We start from the raw sequence: 21,736 nt of genomic DNA, 5'->3' as shown, positions 1-21,736 counted from the left end.
AGAACTGTTTTGGAGGGGTGTGGCTTGGGGCCTGAGACCTTCATTCATGCGGTCCAGATGGAGATCCATGAGAGTTAAGACTCTTTCTAGATATCATGTAGCACTTCAGATTACAAAACTTTTTGCACATGGTCTCCTCTCTGCTTTACAACAGCTCAGGAAAGTAGGCCCAAACATCCACTTTAATAGATAAGGGAACTCAGAGCAGGTAACCAACCCCGCCAGGTCACACAGCCAGGGAGGGGGTTGAGCCAAGGTTCAAACCACTGCCTTGGATTTTGCAGATACATCCCTGCAGACACCTTTATTGAAGAGGGACCCTGAAGGCTGAACAGCCAACACAGAAGAGGAGGCACTTGGGGGTGAGGGCAATTTATGGCCCTGGGAGGGCCCAGTGCAGGTAGGATGGGAGCCAAGGTAAGGCTGGGCCATGCCTAGCTGCAAGCAAATTTCCTTAAAAAAAAACAAAAAAAAAAACATGACTTTGTCTAAACCTAAAGTTTGTGGTGGCATTCAAGTCCCATCATAGCCCATCTGTCCAGACTCATCTGTCTGGGATCCCCGTCTTGGGGCCAGTGGTCACTGGCCTGCTTCCTGGTCATTAGCTTCCGGGACTAGGGGGAGGTGTGAGGAGCCTAGAGTGCAAAATTTAAGAAGCACTCATTCTCAGGGGCGTGCAGGTGCAGGGTAGCGAGGGCAGGACTCTAAGAGTGAGTCTCTTTCCTCCCCGTTTCCCTGTCCTACTTTCATTCTAAGCATTAAGTTCCCAGAGGACAGAGACGACTTCTTCATTAGAAGATCCCGGGGGGTCCCCAGCACTGAAGGGCTCACAGTTGGAGCTCAGACATTTGCCAGTGGTCAGGCTCATCTTTCTTTCCCCAGTGAAAAATGGCCTAGGTTGGGAAGGGCAGGTTCCTGTCTACTGCGTGATCCAACCGATTCTGGTTCGCCCAGTGTCTGGACTCGTCCTTTGCCAAAAATAAGCAGATGAGATGGGCGGACGAACTCCAATGTCCCTGCAAGATTCAGGAAGTCCAAGCCAGAAAGTAAAGGACGTTTACTTCCATGCATTGTTTTCTTTTTTACATGCGGGGCAACACACCTGGACAGTGTCGATGACTTGGTCCAAGCCACACGGCCGCACAGGGACAGGGACAGGGCTACACAAGTTCTTCGTCGCTGTGACGTGATCAAGGAAAACTGGGAAGCAGCTACTAGATGCACATCGAGTATATCGACGCTCTACTTACGAGGACTGGAACAGTGAGCAGGATCGGTCCATTGCTTTTGCCTGCCTGCTGAGTGCTGATTGGTCCTCGTTTAGGAAACGGAAAAGGGGCGTGCACGCGGGCGCGGCTGCGTGAGAGGCGCGCGCGGCGGCGCGGGAAGCAGTCTCCTTCACTAAGACCATGGCGTCGCTCAGATGTAGCACCGTCGTCTGCGTGATCTGCTTGGAGAAGCCCAAATACCGCTGTCCGGCCTGCCGCGTGCCCTAGTGAGCGGGGAGGTCGCGGGGTCTGGGGGTGCGGGTGTCCGGCCACGGCGGGAGGGCGGGAGGCCGGGCGGCAGCCGGCGGGCCGCTGGAGGGGCCGCGGGCCCTCGGGGCTGACGCGGCCTGTGGCTTCTATTGTTACAGCTGCTCTGTAGCCTGCTTCCGGAAGCACAAAGGTGAGTCCCCGTCCCCGCCAGCCCTCGGCCCCCTCCTCGCGCGGGGTAGCCCCCACGTCCAGCCTCCGTCTTGGGGGCGCGGATCCTCGGGCTGCGCTTCTTTCTCCGCCTCGGGTCTCCGTGGGTTCTGCAGGAACCTCGCTTCCTCTGACTTGGTCCCTGGTGTCATAGGCCTCTCCCTGTGTGTCGGACAGTTCCCTCTGTTGTCCCTCTCTGTAATCGCTCTCACGGTTTTGAACGGTCAGTAGCCTTTTTTCTACCCCGCCCCTCCTTCTGCGTGCTACTCTTCTTACTTAGAAATAGTTACCGATTGCTTTTCCCACCGAGGTCTACCCTAGCAGTTTTTTTCTCAGTATTCTGGTGTAGCTCCTTACCATTTTGGCTGAAACTGCGCAAGTTTAACAATATTTTCACTCGTGTAAATAATGTCTTGTTAGAAACAAAGAGGTAAGTCCATGTACAACACAAGGAGAAGTCCTTGACTTGTTAAGAGAAAAAAAGAACCAAGTAAGTTCTGTGTATGTGAACACACTTTTGTACCGTTAAAAAGAAGTGACCTGGCCGGGCGCGGTGGCTCACGCCTGTGATCCCAGCACTTTGAGAGGCCAAGGCGGGTGGATCACCTGAGCCCAGGAGTTCGAGACCAGCCTGGCCAACATGGTGAAAACGCGTCTCTACTAAAAATACAAAAATTAGCCGGGCATGGTGGCGCGCGCCAGCTACTCAGGAGGCTGAGGCAGGAGAATCGCTTGAACCCGGGAGGTGGAGGTTGCAGTGAGCCGAGATTGCACCACTGCACTCCAGCCTGGGCGACAGAGCGAGACTCAGTCTGAAAAAAAAAAAAAAAAAAAAAAAAAGTTTGATGTAGGCGGGGCGCGGTGGGTCACGCCTATAATCCCAGCACTTTGGGAGGCTGAGGTGTGCGGATCACTTGAGCTCAGGAGTTTGAGACCAGCCTGGGCAACATGGTGAAACCCTGTCTGTATAAACAAACAAAAAAAGCCAGGCGTGGCGGTCTGCGCCAGTGGTCCCAGCTACTCAGGAGGCAGAGGTGGGAAGATCGCTTGAGCCCGCAAGGAGAAGGCTGCAGTGAGCCAAGATCGCACCACTGCATTCCAGACTGGGAGACAGCAAGACTCTGTCTCAAAAAAAAAAAAAAAAAAAGTTTGACGTAGATTCTTTCAGCTTATTTCCACTCTTGTACCAATATATCGAACTTTTTTTTTAGCTTTTAGAATCTCAGCAGTGAGACTGTACTCAACGTCCTCATTTGATTTTATATGTTGGGCACTTTTCAAAACGTAGTGCATACAGGCCGAGCGCAATGGCTCACGCCTGTAATCCCAGCACTTTGGGAGGCCAAGGTGGGTGGATCACCTGAGGTCAGGAGTTTGACACCAGCCTGGCCAACATGATGAAACCACATCTCTACTAAAACAAAAATGAGCTGGGTGTGGAGGCGCGCGCCTGTGATCCCAGCTACTCAAGAGACTGAGGCAGGAGAATTGCTTAAACCATGGAGACGAAGGTTGCAGTGAGCCGAGACTGCATCACTGCACTCCATCCTGGGCAACAGAGTGAGACTCCGTCTCAAAAAAAGTAAAAATTAAAAAAATTAAAAACAAAAACTAGTGCATACAAGTTCTAGCTCACTGATTTAAAGGACTCATTATATAGTTGATACGACCATTATTTATATAAAGCTTCCTATTGGTAGATTTTTCTTTTTAATATTTGTTTTTAGTTGACACATAATTGCACACAATATGAGTTACAATGTGATATTTCAATACCTGTATACAATGTGTAAGGATCAAATAGGGTAGTTAGCATGTTCATCACCCCAAATAATCATTATTTCTTCATGTTGGGAACATTCACAATCCTCTCTTCAGTGATTGGAAAGTATAAATTGCTGCCAGCATGGTCACACTAAGGTGCTGTGTAACACTAGAACTTACTCCTCCTATCTGGCTGTAATTTTATATCGATTAGCCAACTTCTCCCTAGCCCCCTACCCTCTACCCTTTCCAGCCTCTAGTTACCACCATTCTACTCTCTACTTCTGTGAAATCAACTTGCTTAGCATCCACATGTTAACAAGAACATCTTTCTGTGCCTGGCTTATTTCACTTAACACGATGTCATCTGGTCTTATCCACGTTGCTGCAAGTGACAGGATTTCATGGTTTTTTATGGCTAATATCCAGTGTGTATATGTACCACATTTCTTTATCCATCTGTTGGTGGATTCTTAGGTTGATTCCATGTCTTGACTGTTGGGACTAGCAGTAAACACGGGAGTGCAGGTATCTCTTCGGCGGACTGATTTAATTTCCTTTGGATATATACGCAGTAGTGGGATTTCTGGATCATATGGTAGTTCTATTCGTAGTTTTTTTAGGAACCTCCATGCTGTTTTCCATAATGACTATACCAATTTACATTCCCAGTAACAGTGCAGTGTATAGGAGTTCCCTTTTCTCCACATCTTTGCCAACATGTTATTTTTTTTCTTTTTGATAATAGCCATTCTTACTTTGGTGAGATGATATCTCATTGTGGTCTTGACTTGCATGTCCCTAATGATTAGTGATATTGAACATTTTTTCATGTACTTGTTGGCCATTTGTATGTCGTCTTTTGAGAAGTATCTGTTCGGGCCATTTGTCCACTTTTATTTTTTTTGAGACGGAGTCTCACTCTTGTCGCTCAGGCTGGAGTACAGTGGCACAATTTCTGCTTACTGCAACCTCCGCTTCCCGGGGTTCAGGCGATTCTCCTGTCTCAGCCTCCAGAGTAGCTGGGATTACAGGTGCCTGCCACCATTCCTGGCTGATTTTTGTATTTTTAGTAGAGACGAGGTTTCACCATGTTGGCCAGGCTGGTCTTGAACGCTTGACCTCAGGTGATTGACCTGCCTTGGCCTCCCAAAGGGCTGGGATTACAGGTGTGAGCCACCACACCCGGCCCATTTGTCCACTTAAATTTTTTTTTTTTTTTTTTTGCTGTTGAGCTCCTTGTGTATTCTAGATATTAACCGTTTGTCAAGTGAATATTTTGCAAATATTTTCTCCCATCCTATAGGTTGTCTCTTCACTCTGTTGGTTCCTTTGTTGTACAGAAGCTTTTTTGTGTAATAGAATTCCGTTTGCCTAGTTTTGCTTTTGTTGCCTGTGTTTTTGAGATTTTATTCATAAGATCTTTGCCTAGACCAAAGTCCTGAAGCATTTCCCCTGTGTTTTCTTGTAGTAGTTTCATAGTTTCAGGTCTTACATTTAGGTCTTTAATCCATTTTGATGTTTATATATGGTGACAGATAAGGATCTAGTTTCATTCTTCTGCATATGGTTATCCTTACAGGTATCCTATTTTTCCAGTACCATTTATTGAAGAGTGCTTTTTTCCCAGTATATGGTCTTGGTGCCTTTGTGAAAAGTCAGTTGGCTGTAAATGTGTGAATTTATATCTGGGTTCTCTATTCTGTTCCATTGATCTATGTGTCTATTTTTATGCTAGTACCATGCTGTTTTAGATATTATAGCTTTGTAGTATATTTTGAGGCCAAGTAGTGGTGATGCCTCCAGCCTTGTTCTGTTTGCTCAGGATTGCTTTGGCTCTTGGGGATCTTCTGTGGTTCCATATTTATTTTAGAATTTTTTTTTTTTAGTTTCTGTGAACAGTGTCATTGGTATTTTGATAGGGATTGTATTGACTCTGTAGATTACTTTGGGTAGTATGGTCATTTTAATATTTATTTTTCTTATTGGTGGATATTTACATTAATTTTGCCTTTGTTGCTGCTATAGGCAGTGTTAAAGTATTTAATAAAGAATAATTTTTTATCAGAAATTTCTAATAGCCACATCTGTTGTACACTTTTCATTTGTCTTTTTATTTTTATTTTTTTGCAACAGTCTTGCTCTGTCACCCAGGCTGGAGTGCAGTGGTGCTCACTATAGCCTTGACTTCCTGGGCACAGGCAATCCTCCTACCTCAGCCTCCCAAGTAGTTGGGACTACAGGCATGCGCCACCATGCCTGGCTTATTTATTTTTAATTTTAATTTTTGTGGAGATGAAGTCTTACTGTATTGCCTGGGCTAGTCTTGAATTCCTGGGCTCAAGTGATCCTTCCACTTTGGCCTCCCAAAGCGTTGGGATTACAGACGTGAGCTACCCGTGTCTAGCCTGTCATCTTTCTTGATTCCTATGAATATCTGCTGTGTTTGGCTTTTTCTTTCTTGATATTCTCCTTTGGAGGCTGGGAAGATACCGCTCTGTGGTATTCTTTCCTCCCTTTCTCCCTTTGAAGTCCTAACCAGGCCTGACCCTGTTCTAGCCTCTGAGGTCAGATGAGATAGGGTGCATTCCGGGTGGCATAGCTGTAGATTCTCCTTGTTTCTTCTTTTTGAGACAGGGTCTTGCTCTTTTGCCCAGGATGGAGTGCAGTGGCGTGATCACAGCTCATTGCACCCTTGGCCTCTTGGGCCCAAGTGGCCTTCCCACCTTAGCCTCCTGAGTAATGGAGACAAACTTTATCTATTTTTCGTAGAGACAGGATCTCAGTGTGTTGCCCAGGCTGGTCTTAGACTCCTGGGCTTAAGCAGTCCTCCTGCCTCGACCTCCCAAATTGCTGGGATTACAGGCAGGAACCACTGTGCCCAGTCCTCCCTTTTGCTGGATCTCTCCCTTGAAATTTGGTCCTTGACTTTTATTCCTAGGTAGGTGGTCTCTCTTTTACTTTAAAATTTTTTTTTTTTTTCTTTTCTTGCTGACATGCAAATCTTTAGCTCCAGCCTCTTTTTGAGCCCCTTAGACACAAATGTATTTTGGGATCAGGTACAACTCAGAAAATTCACCTCTTCTCCAGTCCCTCCTGGTGTGTTCCTTACACGTATAGCACAGCTGTAAAGTTAGACCTGGATTCTAAAATCTGCCTCTGCTACTTACTAGCTGTGGACACCAATGGACAAGTTTATTACAAGAAAATTTAATCCTTTCATCTGTAAGTGGAATTAATAGTCTCCATGTCATGGGGGCTTTCTAAAGGTTCATTGAGCCACTATGTATCTCACTGTGTACCTGGCACAGTGCTTGGCACTCAGTCACTGGCAGCTGTTGTAACTGCCACCTACCTGACCAGAACCTTTCCGTAGCATATTGTCAAATCTACATTTTAAGTCTCTACAATCTGGTCCTGCCTTTATGTCCTCAGAATCCTTTCCTGTGACTTCATGCTCTGTTGATTCTCTGTCACCCAGGCTGGAGTGCAGTGGCACAATCACAGCTCACTGCAGCCTTGACATACTGGGCTTAAGTGATCACCCTGCCTCAGCCTCCCAGGTAGCTGAGACCACATGCATGCACCACCATGCTTGGATGATTTTTTTTATTTTTTGTAGAGGCATAGTCTTGCTAGGTTGCCCAGGCTGGTCTCAAACTCCTGGGCTCAAGTGATCCTCCCACCTTGGCCTCCGAGTGTTAGGATTACAGATGTGAGCCAGCACAGCTGGCCTTCTGTTGACTTTGTAAGTTCTTTGGTTGTTTTTTCTCTAGTTTTATCCCATCTGGTATCTGGTTTATAGCAGCTATTTCAAACACCCCAGTTAATTGTGGTGAGAATCTTGTAAGATTCGGCAGGGTAGGGAGGATGGGGACAAGTTCTTGGGGTGCATGAATGAGCCCTGCTTTCTCAGCCTGCTGGCAATTTTCCTTAACCTCCCTCTTGCTTTGATCTCTCACTTCTTTCACATTCCTGGGCACCCACCCACATCCCTTACCCCAGACACTTGCTTCCTACCTAGATGCTAGCTTGGTGGGGAGGTGCAGCCTTGTTGCTGAAATGGAGGTAATGTGGGCCTGGGATTTGTGTCTTTTTCAGAACAGTGCAACCCTGAAGCTCGTCCTGTTGAGAAAAAAATAAGATCAGCTCTTCCTACCAAAACCATAAAGCCTGTGGAAAACAAAGGTGGGTTGGTTGACTTCAAACAAATCTACAAGGGACTTCACGTAGAAAAAGTTGAAAGGAAGGAAAAGGGGAGACTGGAGCTGGTCAGGGAATCCAGAACAAGAGCTTCGTTGGGAAACAACAGCTTTCTTAGCCCTGAGCATCAGGAGTGGGGCTATGTCATCATGGGTGATGTTGAGGCAACAGCCTGAAAGCAGTATTCAGGAGAAGAAAAATGGGCAGAAGACAGAGATGAGAAAGGCCATGGCTGTGGTTTGGGGGTTTGTGGTGGGCCCTGCTGGCAGGAGCCTTCTCTAGCCCACAGCTGCTGGTCTCCCTCCATGAATCTGGCTGGGGCTGTCAGTTCACCTGAGCTCAGCCCAGGCAGGAGGCTTTCTTTGTCCTAGATCATCTCACTGCTGCTGGGGGTTCAGAGCTCATAGCAGTAGTGGGCTGTCGACCTATCCGTCCAGCCATCTAAATGTTCTTTAATACATTACTCCTGGGTGTCATGCACCATGCCAGGCTCTGAAAGCAGCCCCTCTGGTGCCACCAAAGAGGTATTGAACATTCACTCCAAAGGCATGGCCCATTTTTGCCCTTTGAGAAATTTCCAGGTTGGGTTCAGGCAATGCCAGCAGTTTCTGCCCATGCTGAAAGCACAGGAGATTCTGCTTGACTGTTTTTTACAGAGCATCCAGTTAATTGGCCCATCACAGGGTTGGAGCCAAGTAGAGGTGGGGATGGGTAATAAGTTATTAGACAGCCAGGGTCTAAGCCTAAAGACCACAGGACCACATATACAAGTAAGGATGTGAACACTAGGGTGCATTTGTTAAAATCACCAATTCTTTCACTTAGCCTCCCTCTTCTAAAAAAGGAGTGTTAGTATAGTCACAAACTCCGGAGAAGAGGATTTTTGTCTGTACCTGCTTGAATACCCCTATCACTATTACATGTGTATGCATACATTTTTATCCTGTTGAAGTAGTTGTTAAAATCTGGTGCCCAGGCCTCCTTTTTAGTCATGAGCCGTTGACTGTTTTGTATTCCTTAGATGATGATGACTCTATAGCTGATTTTCTCAATAGTGATGAGGAAGAAGACAGAGTGTCTTTGCAGAATTTAAAGAATTTAGGTAAGTCTGTGCTGTGCTTGTTTGTCAGTGGTTGAGATACATTTACTGTGTTATAAGGATTGTGATTTTTTTTAAAGTTATTAAATCCTTGAATAAGTATGGCATGCAGGGCCCTTACTATCTAGCAACATAATTCTGTAAACATAAGGGTGTCACACCTCCCAGCCTGCCCACACCATTCCTTCTGCCTGGAATCCTGCTGGTCTTGCAGGTTGGCAAAATTTTGCTCCTCCTTCAAGGCTTGTTTCAAGTTTGCTTTGTTCAGCTAAGCTTTTCTTGACCTTTTGTCTCTCTTTCAGAATTAGGCACTTTTTTGGTTTCCCATAGCAACTTGGACTTACTAGTAATAAATCACTGTTAAATTTTATGGTAATTTATCTCTCACATACCGATTTGTACAGCAGGCACCTGTATTCCCAGATCCCCAGTGCTCAGTTCACAGTCCAGCCTTTAACTCAAACAGGTTATCACATGATTTAAGGGGAAACAGGTATTGCCATTTTTGTAGCAAGCACTGCTTATTCAGTCCTTAAAACATTGTTACATGTGTATGGTGTGTTAATTTCATTCTTCCCATGTCACAGAATCATGTTAAAAGGTTATGCTTTGCACTTAGTCTCATGGTTATGATTAGACTGAGTTTGGAGCTGAGCTAGTAATAGGTGTGAACAATTTTATAGACTGTAAAGTACCATGCAGGTATTATTGTTGGTTCCCTGCTACTGGTCCTGCTGCACGCCGAATCACATGCCTAGACATCAGAGTATTTCGTATAGCTGTCTTCACCACTGGCAACTTGTATGGCTAGAAGGAAATCATGCCAGCAGCTTAATGCTATTATTAGCTTTTTGATTGTGCTGATAAAGCATTTTTTTCTTAGCTGAAGTGGCACGAAGTTACAATATTTACAAAGATACCAAGAACTAGTATCTGTTACTGCATTTAATGTGGAAATAGTTTGATATGCTGATCTCACCTTTCATTTTATAGAGGTGGTATCTCGCCATGTTGCCCAGGCTGGTCTTGAACTTCTGAGCTCAAGCGATTTTGCCCACCTTGACCTCCCTAATTGCTGGTATTACAGACAGGAGCCACCACGCCTGGCTAAGTTTTATTACACTTGAAATATTTCTTCACTTTTCAGCCATCTCCATGTTTTCCCACTTGAACTCAGATTGGCTTTTTTTCTTGTTAATTTTTAGGGAAATCTGCAACATTAAGAAGCTTATTGCTCAATCCACACCTCAGGCAGTTGATGGTCAACCTCGATCAGGGGGAAGACAAAGCAAAGCTCATGAGAGCCTACATGCAAGAGCCGTTGTTTGTGGAGTTTGCAGACTGCTGTTTAGGAATTGTGGAGCCATCCCAGAATGAGGATTCTTAAGATGGATATTGTGCTGCTTGCTCAAACGTGTGCTTGACTCCCAGAACCTGCCTGCTCCCTCTCTCAGGAGACCAGCTAGCGTGGGGGGCCCCAGGCAGAAGAGGTTTCCAGGATGCAGACTAGGTTATACAGGCCTTTACCGGCATTGATGTGGCTCATGTTTCAGGCAGACGTGGGGCCCTTAAGGTGGCAAGTCCTTTATGGAGAAAAAACTTGACATTCAGATGGTTGTTTTTAAATGTTTTACTTTTGGTACAGTTGATAGACATAAATGGTATCAAGCTTTACACTTCATATGGAATTAAACTTGGTCAGTGTTACTAAATAAAATCAGGATGTGATTCTACTGTACATTGCATTATTCATAATTGTTTGAAATTACATTAAATAAATCAACTTATTAAATACTAAAGTTTTGTTCCTTTTTAAAGGAAATAACCACAAAATTTTCCCCAGCCCAAATTCCAGCGCCAATTTTAGGCCAACTTTGGTTGTTTTCTTCCAAAAGTGCTTATGTGGAACTGGGGTCCCCACTGTAGTGACAGTCATGACTGCTGCTGGAATGTGAATGCATGATCTGTGAAGGTAGTGAAACGTGGCCCTGATGTTTCTTAACCCTGGTTTGCTAACTACCAGCCCTGACACCATCCGTGCTTGATGTAGCCTGGAGCCCCAGGCCCACTGATGCACTGGGCATGGGGCCCTGGCTTGAAGGCTGGAGCCGTTACTGTTGTTCATGTGCATTTGGAGCACTGTGGGAACAGTCTGGCAGCTGTGTGCTGATTAAATGTCTTTGGCAAGGCAGCTGGCAGGAAAAGGCCTTGTGGAAACAAAGGCACCAAGGATCACCCAGCCCAGTGAAGGCAGAAGAGGTCACATGTGGATCAACCTGTGTCTTTCCAGCAGAATCTGATTAAAGCCTGTAACGCTGTAGGGCGAAGGTTCAGGGCAGATGTCAGCATAGCGCAGTGGAGACTTTCTGCAGTGAAACTTTATCGATCCCTAGAGGGGAGAGAGCTGCAGCTTTAGCCCCAGTTCCTGGGAATGCCAAAGCCTAACAGAACCCCACACAGCAGATGCTAGAAATGCAAGGAGGTATGGACAAGTACTAGTAATTGGGGGCCACAGCAGGATTAAAATAGCGTTACATCCACTCAGTGTGAGACAGATGAGGAAACCCTAGGAGGCGCTCCCTAAGAGGAATGTCTCACATTCCTATGACTGCTTAAAGCCGGAAGAACAAAACATTTACCCTTCTGTTTAGCAGGCCTGTGTGTTTTCATGGGAGATTTCATTCAGATTAAGGCCTATAGTAATTCCTCTGAATGGAAATTCGGCGTTTCCTTCTGCCTTGTCATTTCACTTACTCCTTGCTGTGACTCCATGCAGTAGGTTGAGTATTAGCCCATTTTATAGACAGACTCCGAGAAAATGTGTCTTAGCCAAGATCATCCAGTGAATGGGGCAGAACCAGGACCCAGACCCTGGAGTTCTACCTCCCAGTGCAACACACTTTCACCTTTCCTCGGCCACTTTATTTCTATGAGGCCTGGCTTACTGGGGTGACTCACAAAGCCCTGAGTGACACTGACTTCCTGAGTGTGCTGGCTGACTTTTCCCTGGATGCAAACAGCTGGGCATGGTGGCTCACACCTGCAATCCCAGCACTTTGGGAGGGCAAGGCAGGCGGACCGCTTGAAGTCAGGAGTTTGAGACCAGCCTGGCCAATATGGCGAAACCCTGTCTCTATTAAAAACACAAAAAAAATACAGCCAGGTGTGGTGGCACATGCCCTGTAGTCCCAGCTATTCGGGACGCTGAGGCAGGAGAATCACTTAAACCCACTGCACTCCATCCTGGGCAACAGAGTGAGACTCCATCTCAAAAAATTAACATGAAAAAAGACCCACAGAGAACTTGGACCACTGACCCTGCCTGTCATTTCCTCAGCTAGAAAAGGAGAAAAACCAAGCAATACAGTTAGAGGAAAACATGGTGCCAAATCCAGTGCCATTTGAGGTAACCAACTGATCACAACCGAAGTTGTGATGTGGGACTAACTAGATTATTTGCTCTCAAGTCTTGGGTAGTTTCTTTTTTGCTCCGTCTCATGAATTTTTCCTCTTTTCTGTAACTGACCTATTATTACCCTAAGTCAAACTTTTTTTTTTTTTTTTTTTTACACGGACTCTTGTCCGACAGGCTGGAGTGCAGTGGCATAATCTTGGCTCACTGCAATCTCTGCCTCCCAGGTTCAAACAATTCTCATGCCTCAGCTTCCCGAGTAGCTGGGACTACAGGCGCCTGCCACTACACCCAACTAATTTTCGTATTTTTAGTAGAGACAGGGTTTCACCATGTTGGCCAGGCTGGCCTTGAACTCCTGACCTCAGGTGATCCACCTGCCTCGGCTTCCCAAAGTGCTGAGATTACAGGTGTGAGCCACCACTCCAGGCCCTAAACCGAACTTTAACCACCTCCTGTTCCTGACTCATCTAGAGCCTTGGTTCTCAGTGTGGTTCATGGAGCATCAGCATCAGCTGGGAGCTTGCTAGAAACGCAGCACTGCATTTGGAAATGGGACTAGGAGAAGATTTAGTGATGCTGAAATAATTAGAAGCACTTTTTAGAAAGATAAAGGGCTCTGGAAGATTCCCAGTTATAACAAAGTAAATAATCCAAACCTGCAGTTGGTTGGGACGTGTAGGCCTCTGGTTTACCCAGTAGGGTTAGGGAGGGATCTTTTTTTTTTTGGAGACGGAGTCTTGCTTTGTCGCCCAGGCTGGAGTGCAGTGGCCGGATCTCTGCTCACTGCAAGCTCCGCCTCCCGGGTTTACGCCATTCTCCTGCCTCAGCCTCCCGAGTAGCTGGGACTACAGGTGCCCGCCACCTCGCCCAGCTAGGTTTTTTGTATTTTTTCGTAGAGACGGGGTTTCACCGTGTTAGCCAGGATGGTCTCGATCTCCTGACCTTGTGATCTGCCCGTCTCAGCCTCCCAAAGTGCTGGGATTATAGGCTTGAGCCACCGCGCCCGGCCAGGGACGGATCTTGTCCCAGCCTCAGTCCCACTCCCACTGTGAACTTGTAGGCTTTGGTCCTACTGTTCTCAGGAACAAAGCTGTCATGGCCATCACATACAACGTACCTGAGGCAGTGCTCGGATGGATGTGACACCAGCCTGGTCTTGTTGTGCTGTCTGGACAGAGTAGCTACTGGGGCTGCCCCTGGGGAGGTGGAGGCAGGCCCAGACCACTAATTTCCTCTGAAAGCTGCTTACACCCATTGCTGTATTGGCCAGGACCAGTCCCAGGGGCCAGAGGCGGATTATTGCCTCCAGGAACCTTGTCTGCAGCGGCGAGGTGCTCAAGGAACAGGGAGCTTGAGAGAAGTGTTTTTCTTCCACACCATCCAGTTCTTTAGCAGCAAGGTAGGCCATTCTGATCTTAAAAAGCAAACATCCCTTTATAGCTTTAGATTTATCTAGCCCTCTTAGCAGAAAATGGAAATCAAAACTATCTTTAACAAATCATGTTAACAAGGTGAACTGAAGGCACCTGGTTGTGAACAGCTGGCTGCCCTGAACCAAACTGGTTCCATATGGCACAAGTCTATACACCCCAGGCAACTGTGCTTAGGCCTTACATATGCTACTTGAAAACAAAAAAATAGCCCATTGAGATATAACTGATATGCCATAAAACCCAGTCTTCTAAAGTGTACATTCCAGAGTTTGGTATATTCCCAGAGTTGTTTACACCACTCTTTACCTTCATAACCACCCTGCAGGGTAGGTGTTACTGTGCCCACCGCATACACAAGGAATATGAGGCTCACATGTGAACAACCTGCCCAAGGCCACCTGCATTACAGTGGCAGAGCCAGCATTCCCACTTGGGTCCATCTGGTCCCTAAAACTGATCCACTGCCCACCCCGACTTCTTGGGTCTTACTTACTCTCCACTTCTGCCACGCGTGCTTGATGACTGTGGCAGCTGCATGTAGCCTCTGGATGTGTTTCCGAGTTAACCAGGAACGAATGGCTAAGAGGTTCGCCCAGAAACAGGAGAGATAATAAAGGAGCCGTTAGAGCTGTCAGTGACCTGGCTGCAGCAGCACCACAGTTGCTGTCAAACTTTCAAATATGTATTTTTTTTTCAATAAATGACTACCTTGTGCTACAGATAACGTTCTGAAGTCAGTACATAAGGCAAAATTGGCTTTTAAACATTCCTTACACTGCCCACACACTTGGATACACCTACACAATACAGTGAAGGGGCACTGGGGAGCCTGGACTGGCTGAGGGCCCAGCAGTCACTTCCCGTCTCAGGCTTGGTCCAGGTCAGCACCCAGGGAATGGGAGGGGTCTGGATTGTCTGTGCCTTTAAAAATTGGCTTTTTTTTTTTTTTTTTAAATCCTCAGTTGAATTTGGTCGCTTTATACATCCCTGATCTCACATCACCATATACCCAAACACTGATATAATTAATAGATGGTGGTAATTTTTATTCCCTTCTCTACAATTTCAGCATATTCTTTTTTTTTTTTTTTTTTTTTTTTTTTTGAGACAGGGTCTTGCCCAGGCTGGAGTGCAGTGGCACGAACAGCTTATTGTGGCCTCAGTAAGGCCGTAGCTTCAATCTTCCAGGCTCAAGCGATCCTCTTGCCTCAGCCTCTGGAGTAACTGGGACCAGGGCACGTGCCACCAGGCACAGTTAATTATTATTTTATTTTTTTTGAGACAGAGTCTTGCTCTGTCACCCAGGCTGGAGTGCAATGGTGCAATCTCAGCTCACTGCAACCTCTGCCTCCTGGGGTGAGGTGATTCTCCTGCCTCAGCCTCCTGAGTAGCTAGGATTACAGGTGTGTACTACCACACTTAGCTAATTTTTGTATTTTTAGTAGATACAGGGTTTTGCCATGTTGGCCAGGCTGGTCTCAAACTCCTGACCTCAAATGATCTGCCTGCCTTGGACTGCCAAAGTGCTGGGATTACAGGTGTGAGCCTCCACGTCCAGCCATTTTTTTTTTTTTTTTTGTAGTGATGAGGCCTCCCCATGTTGCCCAGGCTGGTCTCAAATTCCTGGGCTCAAGTGATACTCCCACCTCAGCCTCCCAAAGTGCTGGGATTACAAGAGCGAACTATTGTGCCCAGCTTCCTTATACAATTTTTTAATGCCTACACACACAGAAACACACCTTACAAGGATGGCATCACCCTAAATATGTAGTTTGGCATCTAGGTATGAATATCATTTTGGAAGTGGTTCTCCATTAAATTTATAATAGTCTTCAAAAACACTTAGTTGCATCATAGGGACAGTCCAGTCCCTCATTTGGCTATGACATCACCACTGTTAGATATTTGGGTTCTTTCTAACACTTTTCCTTTTCAAAATAAGACCACTATGAACATGGTGGTTAATACATCTTTTCATTTGATGAACTCCTTTTGGTTTTTACCTTCTCCTTAAATTCATTTAAGCCCTAGAGCCCAGCAGGTAATGGTTTGAGTTGTCATAAAGGGAAAAAAAAGTTGGCCTAAACAGCTGTCAGGGTCTGAGAAAGAGGAATTAAAGACGACGTTTAGCCTCCACTTCTTCCAGAGTACCTTTGTTTATGGAGTGACTTGGTTTCCATTGAACTGGAGAGACATTATGGGTGAGAGGGATAGGGAATCTGAATCCCAGCACACCACAGGGACGTGCCATCCATCTCTTCAGGCTGGGACATAGCTTCAGGAGATGGGGACTCGACGAGCCATGTTTCAAAGGAAACCAACATCCTGTGGAGTCTGTGTGCAGTGCTGACAGGTGACCTGCCCACCTACCTGCCTGGATGAGCACGGCGGCTCGCCGCTGCCGTGCCTGCTCTCGGTGCCGGTGTCGCCTCCAGCCACCCTGGATGCAGCGGGCACACTGCTCCAGCACCTGGGCACGCCCGCATTCCAGAAGCTCCAGCTGGGAGAAAAGGCATCCACTGAGGGCAGCCTCTTCTCCCCCTGCCCCATCCTGCTGAGGAGAGCACACAGCTGGCCTCTGTAACCTCCTCATCCCCAAACCAGCTCACCATGGAATCAGTAATGAACACCTTGGTCCTGCCACAGTGCATGGGGGCTGGCATGGCCTCAGCCGAGTCACCAGGTGTGGCTGCTGCCTGAGTTAGGACCGGCAGAGTGTGGAGAATGTCCTGGATGAGAGATTCAAGCATGGCTTCCTCGCTGTGTGGACACCATTCTGGGGGAGGGAGATGGCCCTATCAGTGCATGGTCGTCTCTGCATGCCTCTGTGGCCTGAAGAAACTGGCTTTGGCCTCCCTAGCACTCTACAGGTCTCTTTCCTGCTGTTCTTGGCTCTAGCCATTTTTTCCTTGTTCTTTTGGAGGAAGCCACCAACAGCCCCTCTATTGTCCCTCAGGGCACTGGCTGTTCCGTGGAGCCTTGGAATACCCACTTGCGCCTGTGTGTCCTGGGGTGTCCTACAACCTCTACTGCCGTGAGTCCCTTTGGGCAGGCTGGCAAAGGGTACCTGACACCTGGAAGGGTGACTCCTTCCAAGCTTGGATTCCCAGGCTGCTCAGCCAGCATTTGTTTCCAAGGCCACAAATGCACATCCTGAGGGCCAAACAGGGCAGCTAGGCCACTCCCTCAGCCCCAACCCCTCACTCCCCACCATGTATGGGAAAAGGGAGATGCACTCCCAGCCCTTAGTTTGGGAATCTTCTATTGCAAATAAAAAGAATAAATTAAAAAATAAATTTTAAAAAATCCCAGCCCTGAAAAGGTCCCGCGTCCCACTGCCTGCCCTCCCGCAGCTCACAGGGCTTACTCCTGGAGAGGGAGGATTTACCTGAGGACTCTGACCACCTTAGCTGCCCAGTGCCTCTCTGGAGACAGAGGCTGCCAAAGGAGACACCACAGATGAGAAACAGCAGCAAAATCAACCAGGGGCCAGAAGGGCTTTGGGCAAGAGACATGGAACAGGACAGCATGGAGAGGGAGAAGAAAGGAGAAAGGGTGAAAGGAAAGTGAAAACTGCCCAGGAGGGGAGGAAACAAAGCAGGATTGCCCCCGTGGCTGTGAGAGGCCCAGGGTAAGGCTGGGTGGGAGGGGCAGTGGTGCTGGGCTGGGGTCCTGTCCTTGGCCTGTTCTCCCTCTGCCTGTGTCTGGGTCCCGTGGCTCCCACAGCCTCAGTTTTATCTGCATGCTAACAACCCCCATATGAGGGCCTCCAGCTCTTTCCCTCGAGACTAAAGCCTGCCCAAGTGCCTTGCAGACTTCTGCAATGGACAAGTCACCCACGCCCAGGCTCTTGAGCCTCCCTGAACCTCTCTTCCTCTTGCTTTTCCCTACTGCCCAGGCTAAGTTAATTTACTCTTTTCCTCTCCCTCTACATTCTAGTCAAGCCCCTACCAAGACTGACCAGTTTCTTCGAACAAACATTTCCTGACTGTGCCCACATTTCTTGTTTCTCTCTACCAGGGCAACTTTGCAGCCTCACTCCCACGGCCCTCCATGGCACCCCCAGAGTGGGCTCCAGAAAGTGTGAGGCTGATAGAGTCATTTGCTCCCTCCCCTGCAGTGCCTGCTCATGTGCCCAGAGAACAAAGTCCAGATTCCTTGATGGAGCCCTACCTGCCACTCCAGCCTCAACTGCCCCAGTTCTCTGCCTCAATGAACCAGCAACACAGATCGGGCGGAATTCCTCATACCCACACTGCTGCCTCAAGCCTCCGGGCTTTTGTTCAGATTACATCTGTCATGTGGACCACCCATCACCTGGCTAATCCAATTTATTCCCAGATACTGCCTCCTCCAGGAAGCCTTCCCCAATTCACAACTCCCCAGCACCACCCAAAGCATCCTGCTCATAGCTCTGCCTTTCCACTTTCCATACTATTTGTCTTTTTTGAATCTGTTTCCCCCACTGAACCAAAACCAGTGCTGTGTTTTATTCACCAGTAAGCCCCAGCCCCTAGCCCTGAGACAGGGCACAGGGTAGATGCTCAGTAAACTGTGGTTGCACAAATGACTAACACATGGGTCCCACTCACCAGGGAGCCCTTTGGCAGGATATGGGCTGTGGGGGCCAGAGGATGTGTGAGGACGAAGCCTTCTCAGTAACTTGTATCGTTCCACAAAGTTTTGGTGAGAGATCCTGGAAGCCAAAGCAGGCAGAAGGAGAGAATTACTTCATCTGTGAGCCAGGTACATGGCTCAGGGCTAAACGGAAGTTATTCTATTTAATCTGCTCAACAAAACAGCATGGTGCTGCCCTCCCTGAGTATCCCCACTGAATGTGAATGTGGTTTTGGAGCGATTTCTAGGATCACTTGGTCGGAAGCCCATAAAGACCATTTAAAATGGGCTCTCCCTGCTGCCTTGGTCTACCAACACAAAGCATCTCTTGTGTTAGTAGGGGATCTGTGGGCTGCCTCCCTCCAAAGGGGCTGACAGGCCTCTCCCCAAACTACTGGACCACTCCTATCATGCAGACATGCTTGGCCACATCTCCCCTCTGACCTCTCCGACCCCACAGTCTCCTCTGCTTTCCCCAGATCTCCCTGCTACCCATCAAGGCAACACTTCTCAAACAGCTGATGGCATCTGATATCTGCACTTCCTCCCAATTGTTTGTCAGCCCTCCTGAGTCTGGCTTCTGTCCCCAACATTGTACCAATGTGGCTTCGTCACAGTCATCAGCGGGTACAAAATAGTGCACAATAAGTGAATGGATAAATGAATGGATGCTGCTCCCTAGTTCCCAGTTGACTTTTACAGACCAGCCTCTTTCTCTTCATCTTCACATCTCACTTTGGGTTGTGCAGGCTCTTGCCCCATGAGAGTCCCGAGCGCCACTCTGCACTGGCCCTGCGCTGTGCCGTGATCGAGCCCACTCACCGGATGGGGAAGCCAGCAGCACTGATATGGATGGTCTCCACGAGGCCACAGGCCTCCAGCTGGCTCAGGACCTGCAAGGGTGGGGAGACAGGATAGGCACCTGCAGCACGGGGCCAGCAGGCCAGAAATGCCATTCCTCTCAGCCCTTCTTAGGCCCTGGCCAGTGCTGAGCTGCAGGCTCTCCCAAGGCTTGGCTAATCGAGGGACCTTGAAAACAAATCTCCCTGCAAGGAAGGGTCCTGGTGGTCCCAAGTCGCCCTCATTCAATGTGTGGCTTCTGATACAACTGAGGCAAGTGCTGTCCTGTCTCTGTCTCACCCTGCCCTCAGTGTAGTCTCACTACTACACAGCCCAGCCCAGGCAAATTTCCAGTTTGGATTGTTTTCATTGTTTGCAGGCATTAGAGGGTGGTTCACAGCTGAGAGGCAGGGAAGATTATACTATAAAGATTCTTCGCCAGGCGCGGTGGCTTAAGCCTGTAATCCCAGCACTTTGGAGGCCGAGACGGGCGGATCACGAGGTCAGGAGATCGAGACCATCCTGGCTAACCTGGTGAAACCCCGTCTCTACTAAAAAAATACAAAAAACTAGCCGAGCGAGGTGGCGGGCGCCTGTAGTCCCAGCTACTTGGGAGGCTGAGGCAGGAGAATGGCGTGAACCCGGGGAGGTGGAGCTTGCAGTGAGCTAAGATCTGGCCACTGCACTCCAGCCTGGGCGACAGAGCAAGACTCCATCTCAAAAAAAAAAAAAAAAAAAAAAAAAAAAAGATTCTTCTATGACCTGAACCCAGGTCTTTACCACAGAGCTAAGCTGTCCTGGCTACAAACCCAAAGGCCACATCCACCAGGCCACACCTTCAGCAGGGCCCAGCATTCACCCCTTATCCACATCCCTCAGAACCTGGAACCCCAAGAAAAGGGCAGTTGCTGGCTAGAATGCTTTTGTTAGATTAGAAAAAACTAATACCAGCTGAGTGCAGTGGCTCACGCCTGTAATCCTAGCACTGTGGGAGGCTGAGGCAGGCAAATGACCTGAGGTCAGGAGTTCGAGACCAGCCTGGCTAACATGGTGAAACCCCATCTCTACTAAAAAGACAAAATTTAGCCGGGTGTGGTGATGTGTACCTGTAATCCCAGCTATTTGGGAGACCGAGGCAGGAGAATCACTTGAACTCGGGAGGTGGAAGTTGCAGTGAGCTGAGACTGTACCACTGCACTCCAGCCTGGGTGACAGAGTGAGGCTCGGTGTCAAAAAACCAAAAAAAAAAAAAAAAAAAGAAAAAGAAAAAAACGATACCTCCAGTGAGAAACAGCTACACTGTATGGGGACTGTATGGTGATGCAGACTTTCAGCTTATCACAAGAGACACCCATTCCTCTACGCAGCTTCAGTCTCTCATCAGGGTACAAGGCTCGAAGAACAAGATGCACTGGAACTTGCCTCCTGGCTAGGCTACCATGCACAGACTACACAACCATACATGCTTGCCCTGCCACAGCAAGGGATATGGGTCCTCTCTCATGTCAGGCCTGCCTGGAGGGACCACCTTTGTTCACTCCATTTGGAGCAGATGTCCTGCCCTGCATCTCTCCAGGGCCTTGGCCAGATGGGGCTTGGTGCAAAGCAGCTTTGGCCCGGTGTTAATTACCTCCTCTTGGACGAAGGTCTGTGCCTGGCCCTGGCTGTTGGGCTTGATGCAGCGAATGTAATGGGGCGTGGTGCTGTGTAGGACCTGCAGAAGCTGCTCCAGTGAGGCCTGCAGATGAGAGACCATGGGGTTAGGCAGGGAGAGGGGTTGCCCAGGGCCATCAGCTGGGCTCTGGTTAGTAACTACATCAAATGCCTCCAGTGGGCTTGGAACTTTCAGGATCCTGAGACCAGGAATCTCCTGTGCAGGGATGACTGTTGCAGGCTCTCAATGAGCGGGCTCAAAGCACATTCCTCTCCCGACTTCCCATGCTCCTCACCTCTGTCTTCAGGGACCCTTCTAAACCTGTGACCCTCCCTGACTGGTCTCCCTGAATCCAATCTCCTCCTCCTTCCCCTCCCCGCTTCTCCCCAGAGCAATCTTCTTAGGAAAGAACGATCTCAAAACTCCCTGCCATTCATTCAGCAACAACTGTTATCATTCAGCTCATCCTGTGTGCTGCAGGCTGTGCCACAGGCTGCCTGCTGCCATGTCAGAGCTCAGTCCAATGGGCCACACATGTTGGATGAACACCCTTGGGGGTGTGTCTGAGGCTGGGTAGGAAGGTGCTAATCAAACCTGGTTTTCTGTGTGCCTCCTCAAGGAGGTGGTGATAGAGCTAAAGTCTGAAGGATGAGAAGGACTAAACAAAAAGAGTAGGTCCAGTGGTCAGGTATCCCAGGAAGGTGGGGTGGTACATGCAAGGGCTGAGGAGCGGTAGAAAGCAGACAATGTGAGAGAAGTGAGCGAGGGTAGGGTTAGAGCAGGAAGCTAGATAGCTGGGGATGAGCCAGGTCAAAGAAGCTCATGTAGCTGATTCTCTGCCCATGAGCACCCCACTGGCAGAGGGTGAGAGGCTGCATAGTGCCCCTATGGGCCCCTAGGCTTCCCATCATATACCTGATAGCCTATTTGTCTACTGTTTCTGTCTTCCACACTGAAGTATAAACTCCAGGGAACTGGGACCACATCTACTTGACTTGTCACTGCTCCCCAGCAAACAGCACCGAT

The 21,736-nt window shown here is 48.2% G+C and overlaps 3 protein-coding genes across 3 annotated transcripts in view; 1 reads left to right on the top strand and 2 right to left on the bottom strand.

Annotated features, from left to right (window-relative positions):
• CA4 (carbonic anhydrase 4) overlaps positions 1-21,736 on the bottom strand; it is a 311,698-nt gene that overhangs the window by 62,427 nt on the left and 227,535 nt on the right. The window lies entirely within an intron of this gene.
• ZNHIT3 (zinc finger HIT-type containing 3) lies at positions 1,328-10,550 on the top strand. Its single transcript, XM_050764628.1, has 5 exons — positions 1,328-1,495; positions 1,637-1,668; positions 7,551-7,637; positions 8,674-8,754; positions 9,957-10,550. Exons 1-5 carry the CDS (start codon positions 1,410-1,412, stop codon positions 10,136-10,138), a joined length of 468 nt encoding a protein of 155 aa, XP_050620585.1. The 5' UTR covers positions 1,328-1,409; the 3' UTR covers positions 10,139-10,550.
• The window catches only part of MYO19 (myosin XIX), a 41,589-nt gene continuing 30,219 nt past the window's right edge, over positions 10,367-21,736 (bottom strand). Inside the window, 9 exon segments of the mRNA XM_050764585.1 lie at positions 10,367-11,018; positions 11,021-11,140; positions 13,284-13,580; positions 14,093-14,178; positions 15,970-16,099; positions 16,209-16,375; positions 18,192-18,295; positions 19,039-19,109; positions 20,687-20,794. Coding sequence (XP_050620542.1) covers positions 10,863-11,018; positions 11,021-11,140; positions 13,284-13,580; positions 14,093-14,178; positions 15,970-16,099; positions 16,209-16,375; positions 18,192-18,295; positions 19,039-19,109; positions 20,687-20,794 — 1,239 coding nt within the window. The 3' untranslated portion in view covers positions 10,367-10,862.

The sequence above is a fragment of the Macaca thibetana genome, chromosome 16, assembly GCF_024542745.1.
Source record: "Macaca thibetana thibetana isolate TM-01 chromosome 16, ASM2454274v1, whole genome shotgun sequence".
Taxonomy (NCBI): domain Eukaryota; kingdom Metazoa; phylum Chordata; class Mammalia; order Primates; family Cercopithecidae; genus Macaca; species Macaca thibetana.
This window is presented reverse-complemented; position numbering and strand designations above follow the sequence as displayed.

Coding starts and splice junctions, on each gene's coding strand:
- ZNHIT3 (XM_050764628.1), top strand. CDS start 1,410: ATGGCGTCGCTCAGATGTAGCACCGTCGTCTGCGTGATCTGCTTGGAG. Junction 1,669..7,550: donor CTGCTTCCGGAAGCACAAAG/GTGAGTCCCCGT, acceptor TGTCTTTTTCAG/AACAGTGCAACCCTGAAGCT. Junction 8,755..9,956: donor GCAGAATTTAAAGAATTTAG/GTAAGTCTGTGC, acceptor GTTAATTTTTAG/GGAAATCTGCAACATTAAGA.